Source organism: Artemia sp. Qi Xiang Cuo, chromosome 2 (assembly GCF_049724085.1).
Source record: "Artemia sp. Qi Xiang Cuo chromosome 2, ASM4972408v1, whole genome shotgun sequence".
In the NCBI taxonomy this organism is placed as follows: domain Eukaryota; kingdom Metazoa; phylum Arthropoda; class Branchiopoda; order Anostraca; family Artemiidae; genus Artemia; species Artemia sp. Qi Xiang Cuo.
In genome coordinates this window covers 48,464,105-48,478,535 of record NC_142795.1, presented here as the reverse complement: position 1 = coordinate 48,478,535, position 14,431 = coordinate 48,464,105, and the positions used below count along the sequence as shown (strand labels likewise).

General features: G+C 37.6%; 1 protein-coding gene across 1 annotated transcript in view; it reads right to left on the bottom strand.

Moving 5' to 3' along the window:
* LOC148955308 (uncharacterized) overlaps nt 1–14,431 on the bottom strand; it is a 70,323-nt gene that overhangs the window by 1,757 nt on the left and 54,135 nt on the right. Inside the window, exon 3 of the mRNA XM_089108144.1 lies at nt 2,376–2,728. Within this exon, the coding sequence (XP_088964270.1) occupies nt 2,376–2,728 (353 nt within the window). The remainder of the gene's footprint in view (nt 1–2,375; nt 2,729–14,431) is intronic.

Here is a 14,431-nt window from a genome sequence, read left to right as displayed (position 1 = left end):
AACATGATTAGGGCTCTGAACCTCTCTGCCTTCCCAAGGCCAGAACATAATTTGCACTTTACTGAAAAAATATAAATGTTTTTATTTTCATAACTTTAATAAATCAAATAATATTAACATTTTGATTACTAAATATCAATATATGTATATTAAATTGACAATTAACATTCATTTGTATTTTTTTTTAGTAAAGTACAAATTATGTTCTGGCCTTACAACCACACACACACACACACGTTGCATTTTCCCGAAGCGCATCTGATATAAATTTAACATGGCCATTTGTTGTCGTAGAAACTTCGAAAAGGGCTCAGTCGGTTGGTAATTGAGAGGGTTAGTGCCCTTTAATAGTCAAAAGTGATTAGAGGGCAACCACCACCCCCCCCCCCCCCGTCCTCCCATGCCCATCATTTCCCCAAACACTTCCAGTCAAAATTTTGAGATAGTTATTTTGTTCAACGTAGTTTAAAAGTCCAGAAATTATGTCTGTGACGATGAGAACCCCCTTACAGTCCTCAGGGCAAGGGTTGTAAGGTATGCCCCGAGGCCATTTAAGATTTTTATGGAAACGGTGGGCGTATAAACTTCAGATTCGGTTTTTTTTTTCTATAAGAATCTATATTTTGGCATAATTATGGGAGTTTGACATGTCCAATATCCCTAAATAAATAGTTGCTGGACCATTCTACTATGCTGGACAAAATATTTGTCTAAAAATGTTGACTAGGTGTGTTTGGGAAATAAATCGGCTTGAGAGACGGGCTGATTGCCCTCCAATCTCTTTTTACTCTTAGAAAGGATCCTAGAACTTTAATTTTGAATTAAATCAGCTTCTTTAAATGTTTCAATGATATTTCTAGCTATTCCAGAGTGGCGTTGCCTATGATATTGCTTATATGTCATTTTAAAAGCCTACATGTTTACAGGTTTTTCGTTTAATTGGAACGCCCCCAAAACACTTCCTAAAAAATCCACCTTGGTACTCTTGGTGTCATTAGTTACAGTAACTGTAGTTGTAGTACTAAAAGTATACACATAGTGCCTTCTGGATAGTTCAAAATCCCCCGCAACTTACTCTTAAAGATCTAACTTAATAATATAAGTTGTTCTTGAGATATTGCTTTGTCACCTTTTTGAAAGTCCACATGCTCATAGTTTGTTTTGACTTAGTTCAAAGTTCGCCTAAATATTTCTTATATTGGTTTACTGAAGACGTTGTTATATTCTCTTTGGACTATTGGCTACAAAATGACCTATCTCACACTTTCGATTGAATGTGTTTGGGGAAAATAGTATATAAAGAGGGGGGGGGCTATTTCCTCTCCATCAAGCTTGACTCTTAAAATGGAACTAGAACTATGCATTTCAAATGAAATGAGCCTCCTCTAAAGTTCATAAGACCACCTCTTCCTAAAAACCTTACATCCCCCGTGGCATTACTTAAAACCCTTACCCCCATACTCTGGGGGGGGGGGTAGTGTCAACCCCAAAGACCATGTTATGAGATCTTTGGACTATTTTTTAACAAATGGCTATCTTAAAAATTCTATCGGATGGATTTGGGGAAAATATGACGTGGGGTTGGGGTATAGCTGCCCTCCGATAAATTTGAAACTTAAAAATGGCTCTTCAACTTCCGATTTCCAATCCAATGAGCCCCATCTGAAGTTTATACGCCCACCGTTTCCATAAATATCTTAAATGCCCTCGGGGCATACCTTACAACCCTTGCCCTGAGGACTTTGAGGGGGTTCTCATCGTCACAGACATAATTTCTGGACTTTTAAACTACTTTAAACAAAATAACTATCTCAAATTTTGTTTTAAAACAATAAAAAACTTTAGCGTAAAGAGCGAGGCGTTGAGGAGGGGACAGCCCCTTTCATATACGGAATAATTTCCGTTCGTTTTAAGTTTTAACGTCGTTCCTTACTTTCAGTTAAAAAAACTTTCTTTTTTTTTTAATTCTATCAAGAGTACAGTGACTTATTGATTTGAAAAACTAGAATCTTGCCTAAAACTAAAAACACCAACAAAACAAACCTGAAATACACAGACTTTCCAAGGATATGGAAGGACAGTATTCGGGTTAAGTGTTTTTCAGTCTGTCATATTTCTTTGTCAACAAATAAAACCCGTATTATATACGAAATTAAGTATTATTCAGTGTATAGTAATTTGGAGCAAGAAATCTTAATGAAATAATGAAGAGTACCCGAATGACAAATAAGATTTGAATTAAAGTCAGTTACCTTTCATCTTCAAAAGAAACTAACATTTTTAGATGACAAGAAATAATGGACACGGTAGATTTTTTTATTTAATGGAAAAAAAAACAAGTTTATAAATAATTTCAAATACGTTTTGGTACTTACTACATGATATCCTCTGTATTTTAGCAATTCCTTTTTTCGTTCTGTCCAGTAGATAAACCCGTCTTCTGTGTAATACCCAATATCACCCGTCTTTATCCAACCTCCATCAATTTTAGTGTTTCTCGTTGCTTCCGGATTGTGAAGATACTCTTTCATTGATGATAAATTTCTTACACATATTTCTCCTTTCTCGTAAGGACCGAGAGCAATGCCTTGTTCATCAATTACTTTTATCTCATTACCAGGATTAGGTCTGCCGACACTGCCTCTGTGTTTTTCTCGCACATTTGCCAAGTCGGGATTAAGGTCATATCCCATACCAAACGACGTTACACCTCCGATTTCTGTCATCCCTGGAAATTTAAAAGATTTTTGTACTTTTGCAATGGAATGGGCAATCCTGGTATTATTATTAATTACCAGCTAACCAAAAAATACCAAATTGCTACACTAAACATTATCAATCAGGTGTTATAAGTGATGCCATATTCATGATGTGAATATTATATGTGTAGCCTACGTGATGTAAGTAAAAATGCTTACACTATTTTTTCAAAGGAGGTACTAATTTATCTGATAGTTTATAACACTATGGGTGAGCCTGAATTCCTTACCTCCAATTTAAAGACACGAAAATTAGAAAAAAACTTAAAAAGAAGGATGAATAAAGTAATCTATTACATTTATTTATTTATTGAATATTTAATTAAAGAAAATAAATGAATATTAGATCCAAGAAGCAAGAAGCCTACCTGGCATGGAGCATAGAAAACGAAAAAAAGACAAGGAAATAAAAGTGAATAGTAACTTAGAAAGAATGAATAAATAAAAAAGAGCATGCATCAGCACTAAAAAAACGACTTACAAGATATATAAGGTCACTTCAAATACTTTTGACAACATATATCAAACATTCTTGATAACGAACTGTAAGTAAGGAACGACCTGGCTCAATAGTAACCGAAACCCTAAAAAAACAGGATTTTGATGCCAATAGATATATCAAAAGAATTGGCTTATTATGCTGATTCCAAATATATAAGTTTCATTAAGTTTAGTCATACCAATCAAAAGCTACGAGCCTGAGAAAACTTGTCTGATTTTCGAAAAAAGGGGAAAGACCCCCTTGAAGTCATAGAATATTAATGAAATTTAAATTAAATAAAAACAAGTTTTTTTAACTGAAAGTAAGGAGCGACATTAAAACTTAAAACGAACAGAAATTATTCCGTATATGAAAGGGCTGTCCCCTCTTCAATACCTCGCTCTTTACGCTAAAGTTTTTTATTGTTTTAAAAAATAAAGTTGTGTGACAGATTCAAACTTTAGCATAAAGAGCGAGGCGTTGAGGAGGGGACAGCCCCTTTCAAATACAGAATAATTTCTCTTCGTTTTAAGTTTTAATGTCGCTCCTTACTTTCAGTAAAAAAAACTTGTTTTTTTTAATCTAATTTCTGAACGTTTTTGAATTAATGCAGCTTTGATTTTGGCTTATTATACATGAATAATTAAAACGAAATTTGCGTTTTAATTTTACATTTTTTGGCTAAATGGCTTTCTCGAAATTTTGTTCTGACGTAACTTACGAATTAACTTACATAACGAACTTCTATATTCGTATGTTTTATAACGTATATTAGGGAGTTTGCCCCATAGTCGATGCCTTGCTCTTTATGCTAAAGTTCGAATTTTGTCCGAATCACATATCCCTGAATCACAAAGGCCGGTTAATTAGAATAGTACTAAAAAAGTACTAAGAAAAAATTTAGCAAAAAGGGCGAGGTATTGACTAGGGGGCGAACCCCCTTATATACGTAATAATTTCTATTTTTTTAAGTTTTAATGTTGCTCCTTACTTTCAGTTGAAAAAACTAGTTTTTTTTATTTAATTTCTGATCGTTTTTTATATAATGCTGGGAAATCCGGCGCCTTTTCATAGAAATGTACCTTCCCCGAAGGAAACAACCTCCATGGAAGGATCCTCCCCCGTAACCCCCTCCTCTGACACCCCCCCCCCTGCCATCAGAAAAAATCCCACCTGAAACGTATTTATACTTCCCATTAACCAATACTATATGTAAACAATGGGCAAAGTTCATAACTTCCAACCCTTCCCCAGGGAACTGTGGGGGATTAAGTCATCCTCAAAGACATTTTTATTAGATTGTCGACTATACTGCAGAATGGCTATATCAAAATTTCGATTGGGTGACTTTGGGAAAAATATGAGCGTGGGAGGGGGCCAAGTTGCCCTCCAATTTTTTTGGTAACTTAAAAAGGGCACTAGAACTTTTAATTTCCGTTCAAATGAGTCCTCTTACGATATTCTAGGACTACTGGATCGATACGATCACCCCTGGGAAAATAATAATAATAATAAAAAATAAACAAACACGCATGCGAGTAGAGATGCATTATTGAGCCCCACGAGAACACCCTGCTGCCACCTACAACTTTTTCGCACCCCAAATAAGGGCATAGCCTCCCTAGGGAGAAAGATTGCGTAATGGGGTCAATGACCTCTTTTTCCAAGGTCGATGTATTTGATGTTTCTATGTGTAATAGCTCGGGGGGCGAAGGTTGCACCGGCGCATTGAATTCTAACGGGAACAATGTTATTGATCTAAGACTCGAGGGGGAAGTGAATTTCTGAGAACTTGATTGCGTAATCGATTGGGAATTTTATTGATCCGATAACGGGAAACAGGATCACGTGTATCATAACGAATCAGGGTCAGTCTAGAGTCAGCAGTCGGAGTGAAAGGACTGAAAAATGAATAAATTTGAGAAAGAGAGAATTAGATCAAATCTAGTGTTTATGGAAAAACATTTGATTTTGGATGATGATTTTCTCGAGTTATCTCTTAAACGCAGGATATTCTCTTGTCGGGGAACACTTGACAATATAATGAAGGTGTGATTCCCCACCCTTTGACTATTGTATGGAGCTTTAAAACTAGGACTCAAGTGCTTATACTCTATTTATTGATATATTAATTGAAACAAGGCAGAATCATATCGTGAACATACTTTTGAAAATATTGCAAATAAATTCAGTGTAGATGGCTCCCCATTCGAAAGAGATAACGTTACAGAGCTACTCCTCTCCCCCATGTCCCTCTCGTTGAATTTATCGAACAAAGAGGATCAGTTTCGTTTTAGCTGTGTTAGAGTTGACATCGGAAACCGAAAAATGTTCTATATATGTACATTGTGCATGTACTCTCTTGGCAGTTGTAATCTATGTGAGATTTGTACAATTATTGATGACTATAGTGATAAGTGTAAATTATGTAATCCTTGTAAATTACATAGAGGCTATGCAGTACAAATTAATAGATGTAATTCATGTCTTGAGGAGGTGTGTGACTCTCACCCTAGAGGACACCTGTGCTCCAATTGTCGCTATGATAAATGTGATCAGTGGGAGAATACTTACCCCGCTATGATTGGAAGAAATCCCAAACGTGATTTTAGTTTATTTCTACGAGATTGGTATCGTCGCGGATTTAAATTATTCTGGGAAGAGGAATCTGGTCTACGATTCAACTGTTGGGGTAATAAGACAATCTGGTTTCTACGTAATCGTTGTGATGACACAACCTGCTATGACTATAAACCAAGTGATTTTTATTTGGCAGTTACCGAATGTGATTCACCATTTGAAAAAACTGTATGTGATATTGCTTCAAATAGACCGATTGAAACTCTTGAATTTCATAATATGAATGCAAATAGTATAATTGACTAAAAAAACAGATATGATAAGAGTGAAGTTACATTGTACTGTAAAAAATATGACCCTGACTTTGCAGTGAATCAATATCAATATACAGTGAATCCACACTATTTACCAGCATTAGCTATTCGTGCTAGTTGCCTATACATCAAAGATGAAGAAATTTAAAGTGAAGATTTAAAGACATTTTTGTGTATATATACATTTTATTAATAAAAAAATTCACAAACATTTTTTAAGCACTTTACTTGTAGGGCACTGAAATCAATACTATATAGGTCTGAGAGGATATTTTCCACTAGAAAGTCGTTCAGACGGGGATTGTCACTAGAAACGTGGAGAAGCTGCTTGTAAGTATAGCCGGGACATCGGAACACAAAATATAGTAGTGCATGGAGGCCACAGCTTTTAGTCGTTAGATCCTGTACCCTCTTTCGATTTTGAATAATAGTTTTCCCACTGCTCTCAATATAGTTGCTGATGTGAGGTGTATAGAATGTATATGGTAGACCAAGAGGATCAAATAATTCAATCGTCTTCATTATTTGATAGATGCACAACCAATGACCCGTCAGCACAGTCTACGGACTGCTATTAACAATAATTAAGGTATTGTTGACACGATGAATTTTTCCAAGATAGTCCGAGGACAGACGATAGAATTTTTGTTGGGACATGTAGGGGTCCATATTAAATACATTGATTATTTGACTGGTGTTCATGGTGCCAAGTCTAGTAGAACACTGCCTTTGGAAGGGATTTCCCAATAGGTTTCACATTGATATAGTAAAATTAGGGCAATAATCTCAGTCAATGGATTAGTAAATGTACACTCTAAACGCACACTTTTCGTACGTACTATAATCATATCATGTGTACCAGACAAATCCAGTACAATGATACCATGTGTTTTAGCAAACACATCTTCGGTTATACCATTTCCAAATAGTTGCGAATCATGATCTAGGGTTTGCATGGTCAACTCGGGCAAGGTTCTATAGGATAGATAGATTGTAGAGTGGAATGCCGTTACTTTATACACAAGAGATGAAAGTCTAAATATCTCGAAATTATGTGGACAGTCAGTCCAGGACCCAATTGCAATGGCACTTTTTACAAAGGCCAGAGCCGATTTCGAGTGTCGTTCACCATCGACAAAGGATCAGTCGGTGAAGGTGCGTAACCCCATTGCAATATGACGCTGATTGGTGATTGTAAGAGAAACAAGTAGCTTAATATTGTTACCATTGGCTCTCAGTATTTCAACGGCCAAAGCAACTGAACTCATGACCTGTTTTTTGCGTACATGTAGTATTGCTGTGGTGAGGGAAAGACTTAAATCGCGATTAACAGCAAGTTCTTTTCTTAATATGAAATTGGAGGGTGCAATCGTCAATTTTATATCCACTTTAACAGTGGGGGGCAGCCCTTGGTGTATATTAAATATTTCCTGATATATTTTTTCAACTAAATTTAATTCACTAGTTGTAGCATTTTTAAGTGCATATGTACTCTCGGTATTAGTAATCTAGTCATATCCATTGGAAGCGCCTCTCAATTCCTTGTATGGCTTGTGCGTCATCAGCATGAATTGCATATATCTTGCATAATTGTAGAGATTGTTGCTTTTGCTCACCAGTGTGCCATTGATGTAGAAACTAATTTGACGAAATAGATTATGTAATATACAATTTTCATAGGATATTCCATCGGCCCGAATCGGCAGTGCATTATCGTATTTCCGGACTTTCATTAGCAAATCTATAAATGTTGACGCCATGTCCATAAAGTAGTCTTCATTAGAATAAATTTGTAAGTGGATATTATCGGAGAGGGGTTGTTGAGGGTAAAATTGTTCATAGTATCCATGCTTGACACTCACATCAACATTTTCAGCATTGAATAGATTCAGTGAGGCGGTGATTGAAGGTTGAGAATCCTTATGCGGTAGGTAGGACATTTTAGGAGAAGAAATCTAGTTTTGATCTGACACTTCTTTTCCTCCTGGGACTTCTGTTTACAACACGTGTCGGGTTTTTCCTTCTGTTCTTTGCCACAAGGGATGTCGTTCGTTTCTGTCCTGAGCAGAGACTGAGGAGGGATGTGCTATTTCTTGGCCTTTTTAAGCCTTCACTAATTTCTTTTAGTTTCTCACCAAGGCTTCGTACACTGGACCTATTATTTTCCAAACCACGTTTTTTTAAATCATTGCCAGATCCCCAATCGTATAGTGTAGAGGATGCAAAATCTGTCGTAGCCGGTACAGGATATTTTCTAGCCAGTGGTAGTGAAGAGCGAAACAGCTTAGCAAACCAACTGCCAAGACCGTAGCCAGACATTGACGAGCGACATTTGTAGTAGTCCATTCCATTACCCTGTTGTCTTGGGGCAAGAATATTAACATAGCAGTCAATATCAGGACAAGTGAATACCAATTTTTTATTAGACATCTTGCAGTTGAACGATGGGTCGAAAATGGCATGTAATCAAAGCTAAACCTTTTGAAATTGCTCGGGGATCACCCAATTTGGTTCTTAGTGTTAACTGACAGAGTTCCAAATAGGAAGTATTTACGGGAATATACTGAAGATGCTTTATATTGTAGTGATGAATATGTTCTTGATTGGTTTTTCGTTCAAGGACTCGTAGGAGGGGGACATTTGAATTACCAACCCGAGATGTTTCCACAAATGAAGCGTAGAGAAATATACAGGTGTCTGTGGAGAAGGCAGGCGGGTAGTCAGCGAAAATGAAATTAGTGTTTCCGGCACTTTTACCATTGATTATATTGAGCTTAAAACCAAGAACGTACTTTAGGTTTTCTTTGATAATAACGTTTTGGTAGGCAGTAAGTTGACTATTAGATATCTTGCACTTATCCAGCTAACATTTGATACGAAAAGCACCCTTTTAGAGGTCGGAAATTCTTTTATTGATGTTAATACATAAATCATTCATACTGATTAGTTCCTCGTAGGGTAATTCTATGTATGTATATTTAAAGCAATTAATCTTTTGAATCTGTTCTTGATCACCTGGTGGTGGCGGCCAATCATAGGGTCTAATTTTTATTTCATATTTACGATCCTTTCTCAGGATGTCAAAGGTATTTTTGAGAATACAGTCGACAAGAGCCACTTCATACTTTCCTTCGTCGAATTTGATAGTGGGGGAGAGTTTCGTTCAAAAATCACTTGTTCTATTCCGATCATTGTAGAGAGGATCAGAAACATTGGACATGAAAGTCACATAGAAATCATTGGGCATTGTTAATATCTTCAGCACTGACCCAAGAATCAAAATCTGAGTTGTATCCTAACCAGCGAACAAGCAACTGTTTCTTACCATGGCGTGTACGACTCTTTAATATCTTTTCAATTTGATACATTTCGCTAGTGTTTCTAACTTTTTGTAGTTCATATTCATAAAAACCACCGAGAATCTCATCATCTTTGGAGTCTCGCAGTCGATAAGTCGTGGGCTCGGTGTCCAGGATTTTGGACACTTTAAAAAGTTCAGTGCTCCATAAATAATTCCCCTTTTCAAAAATATTGGTGGTTCTATTAATTCGAACAGTATCACCGAAATTCAATAGATTCTTTTTTTTCTCGTTTTCGCCATTGGAGTATTGCTCTAGAAAGGTATCGAATGTATTTTAACCGTTATGAACATCCAGAGGGCGAGAGTTGTACAGAAATCAATGAGGTCGTTTATTATAAATAAAATTGATTGTATCTAAATCATGAAAAAAATCCGATGTATTTTTAAATTTGCAATATATTGAAATTAATAGACGAATCGTTCTTATTAATCGTTCAGCCAATGCAGCCTTTATCGGGCTGTGACTATGATAAAGTGTTGTATTATATTTCAAAAGAACCTTTTGCACATGGGGATTAACAAATTCACTGCCACGATCCGATTGAATTTTTCTATATGAATCCTGTTCTAGAATACTTTCAATGGTCCGAGCAACTTAAACACCTCTCATTGGCCGCAGTGTAATTGCATAGTCATAGTGACGAAATGTTTTGCGTGCAAATAGAATCTATTTGTAGGGCGCATTGTGACGACGTTGAAGTGCGCCTAGCGTTAAAAGATCCGTTTAAATTATGTGCAAAGGGAAAAAGTCTTTAGTTTGTTGATATTGTTTACTGCGAAGCCTGTGATTTCTATGTAGTGTGTAACTCGCTTCATTTTCTAGAGACTCTTTTGTTTTTGTCAATGTGGTGGTGGTGCCGGGAACAGCATTGGAAAGCATTTTGAGGGACATTAAACTTCCCGCCTCGCCAATATTTTCATAAACACCTTTCAGAACTTCATCCATTTCGAGCGTAGACACGTAGTGTAATGTCCACCCCCCTTGTGCACACTGGTGGGCAAATCAATTCGTCTTCGCTTTTGACTAGCAGTCACAAGTGTTGTAAAATCATTGCTGCTGCTGATAGTATCTTCAAATATTGAATCTTCTTTTTTTTTAAATGGTGTCGTTGATGGTGAACTATATTCTCTTATATTCTTTAGAATCTTCTTATTTACAATAAGACTTTTGGGGCAGTTTATCGCACATAAAAAGGTGTATAGATTATTGTCAAAGGATAAGAGTCCTTTACGATTCGTCACCATATCACAAATTAAATCAACTAGATTATATCTTTTTCCCTGAATTATAATTCGTTTCCCTGTGCTGTCGACTTGAACTTGATCACCAGTTTCCAAAATGATATATGATAAGACTTTTTTACTCTGTTTATAAGAGGAGAGTGTTAATAGGTTTCCAATTTTTGTTGCAATCGAAATCAAGTATTTCCCCTTTGATGCTGCTGCGGAATCTTGAGGAGATTTTCCCGGTTTGGGAGGATCAATAGTGAGCCTCTTATTAGCAGACGTATGTTTATTCCCACGTCATAATGCATCTTGAAGTAAAAGCAGTTTTTTGTCATCGGCACTATTCTCATCGTTAATGAATTTGCTTAGATTTTCTTCAAAATGTTCGATGGGAGATAGGAAAATTTCAAATGTTGTAAATTTATATGGTTTTGACAATCTCACTAGAGAAAACTGTTTACAAGTCCTGTACTTATCGGTAGTACAAGTGTGAAGAAGCTACCCCCCGCCTGAAGGATCCGTGTTCTTTATATATTTTGTCACATTTTTTTAAAAGCCCATGCGAGGAAAGTGGAACGCTTTTGCGTTGTATGTTGTCTAAAAACATATGTCAGTTGAAAATTTCCCTCAGTTAAATTTAAACAAAGTTCAGATATTAGATTAATGAAATCATTGTCAACCCCATGTTTGAGTATAACCTTCCTAAGCAATGGTTTTGAGGTGCTTAAAACGGAAAACAGATGCCGTTGTTCTTGTAGTTTCTTCAGTGTCATAATGGAGACTAATAGTCTTTTCTACTGTTCACAGGAAGATATCCTGTAATTTAATTGTTGAAAATGTCTGTGACTACACGTAGATCCTCGGGCGTGCTCTTATTAAGATCAAACAAATTTTAACCATTGGGATTGCTAGTGACCTGTGTGTAGGCGTAAACTTGACTTTGAGGGGCGCCGGTGTATATGTGATTTTTTATTTTTTGGATATCGATCGAATCCTTAATAACTCGATAGATAATATATACAGTGCAATTCAATGCAAGGGTTCGCATACATTTGCTCTGATGAAAGAGATTGTGTAGGACTAGGGTAATAGAAAACTGTTCGTGATGGGAGTGAATGGTGAACAGTTCTAGCATTTCCTGTGAGACCTGTTCAATGGATTCAGCCAAATCGTCAATAATCAACCACGAGTTCGATTCAATACTATTGAAAATATCAAGTCCTCGTATGAATTGTATTGGTCCGGTTGTGGCACTAGTTTTTATTATATCATAGGACTCCTGCCAACTACTATAGCACAAGTAGATTTTTTTCGGCTTTTCCAAAAACATTTTATCGCAATTTTGAATTATTTTAGCTAAAAGTGTTGTTTTCCCCGACATTGAGGGACCACACAGAAGCGATATGAAAGGGTGTTTTAAATTGATACATGCTGCTGCTGACAACAGTCTGTCTACAAATAACTGTAAATCGTTTGTGCTCAATGAATAAGTAGTAGCAATAATTTTCCCCATAGATCTATCTATTCAAGAACAACAAAAATTCATGGCAGTATTTATTTCGACACTGCATGAAAACAAATATTTGCAGTCAACATGAACTACGATAAAAATAATAACACAAGAACAATTGACAAAATTTCATGATCAAAATGAAAACTCTATTTGTTCAACATGAACACAGGGCAATTATAACACTTTATAAATAAGCACTTATTGTCTTTAAACACTTTTCTTTACAACAACAACAACACTTTTTGTCCAGTATCAACACTTATTTGTACAACACTTTTTTTTGTCAACTTAAACACTTTTCTATACAACACTTTTTTATACAACAGGAAATACAGACACACACGGGAACATGAACTAGCACAGTTGAACTTGATGAATTTAAAGGTGTGGGATCCCCCCTCCCCCCGGGGCCCGCGGGGCCGAAGGCCGGCCGGCCGCGGGCGGGACCCCCCCCCCTGGGTGGCTGCGGGAAGGGCCCCCCCCCCCGGGGACCGCGGGACCGAAGGCCGGTCGGCCGCGGGCGGGACCCCCCCCCCCTGGGTGGCTGCAGGAAGGGACCCCCCCCCCCGGGAGCGGCGGTGGAAAAAAAAATAGTTATCGTCACTGCAGGTTAGTGGATGGGTTAGTGGGGGTGGTTAGATTGGGATTAGTTAAGTTATGAAAGGTTGAGTGGTGGTTAGTCAGAGTAAGTTAATTTATCCAGACCAAGTTGATTGCGATAGTCAATGCATTCAACTCGATCTGAAATACTGTAGTGGCCGTGGGGTAGAACAATCACACCATTCTGGAGCACATAGACCTTGTCAGATATACACGACATTGCATTCTTTTCTACTCTTACAGTATAATTTCTATACTGTAGAAAGCTAATTGCATGCACTTGTGCTCTCGGCACTAGCCTACTTTCTATATACTCTTTGTACACACTTATGTTTAAATTGCTCTTTAAAAAATGTATAGGCACCCCCTTACACGCCTTCTCCTCGTTTCCACTCTGAGTTTCAACGCAATGAACTTTGGGGCCCGGGAACACCCCCCTGGATATAAAATCACTCCCCGTCTCTGATTTTAATTTTAATAGTTGGTTGGGGGCTTGACGTTTCACCAGCTCGGGGTAGAGAGATGGATTCCAGTTGGTGAAATCCTTCCGCGAGCTGATGTGTTCCCCCTTTTGCAAATCACCCACTAAATCCAATTCAGTCCCATTTACCTAGAACAGCAGATATTCTGTATCCCCATTTAACACTTGAACCTCCCCCTCCCGTGGCCCTTGCACTTTGCACACATTTTAAAAGAACAACAATATGAGCTTTTTTGAAATTTCCAGTACTGAACTACCGCCTGCGATATTGTTGATCAGTACTACTTTTTGGTTTCACCTATTTAGAAAAGCCATGCTGCTCTCTATTCTCTTGAACGATGTAAAATTGTAGTTGTCACTAAGTTGAGTACACTCTAGAGGGTCGTCACGACATTACAGCAAGACCTGTTACGTGTGCGCTCAAACATTTTGCCAAACCCAGAATTAAGGATGAGCTTATACATTTCCTTCTCCACCTTTGAATTTGCCCTAGAGCGTTTATCGACAAAGGTGTCGATAAACGTTTTCAAGTAGGGTCGCTGATTGAACAGTAGGACCCAGTGTATTTTAGTGATCTTTAAAACATTTCTCACCAACCAATGCAAAAGCACATGGTGAACAACCATATTATCTTTAGGGTCCAAATCAGCAATCAGTTTCTGTTTAGAGGGAGTCCAGTGCATCCCCAGATCCTCAACCACTGATCGATTGTAGGAGCTCAGAGATTCCCTGCTCACTGGTCGATTGATAGAGGGAAAAACAACCACTTGGACTGAGTAGTGAAGCGCCAGCGGAATGTGACCGTCAACTTCAAAGAACCACCCTTGTGACCCAGTGTCCTCGACAGTGGTAATGTCGGGGAACTCACAAGGATTCTCAAGCCATTGATAGTTCCCACACGGCAAAGAGTAGTGTGACATTCCCGAGGGGTACAACGAGTTCATGTCCAAGAACACTGCAGTTGACTGTGCACCGTTGCTTCGTCCACTCGGATCGGTTTATAAGATGCGGTCCCCATGAAAAACAAACCACCCCTCATTGAAGGCTCGACACCAAGGTGCTGATCTATGTCGATGATTAGGCCTATTTCCTCCCTGCTAATTTTTAAAATTGAA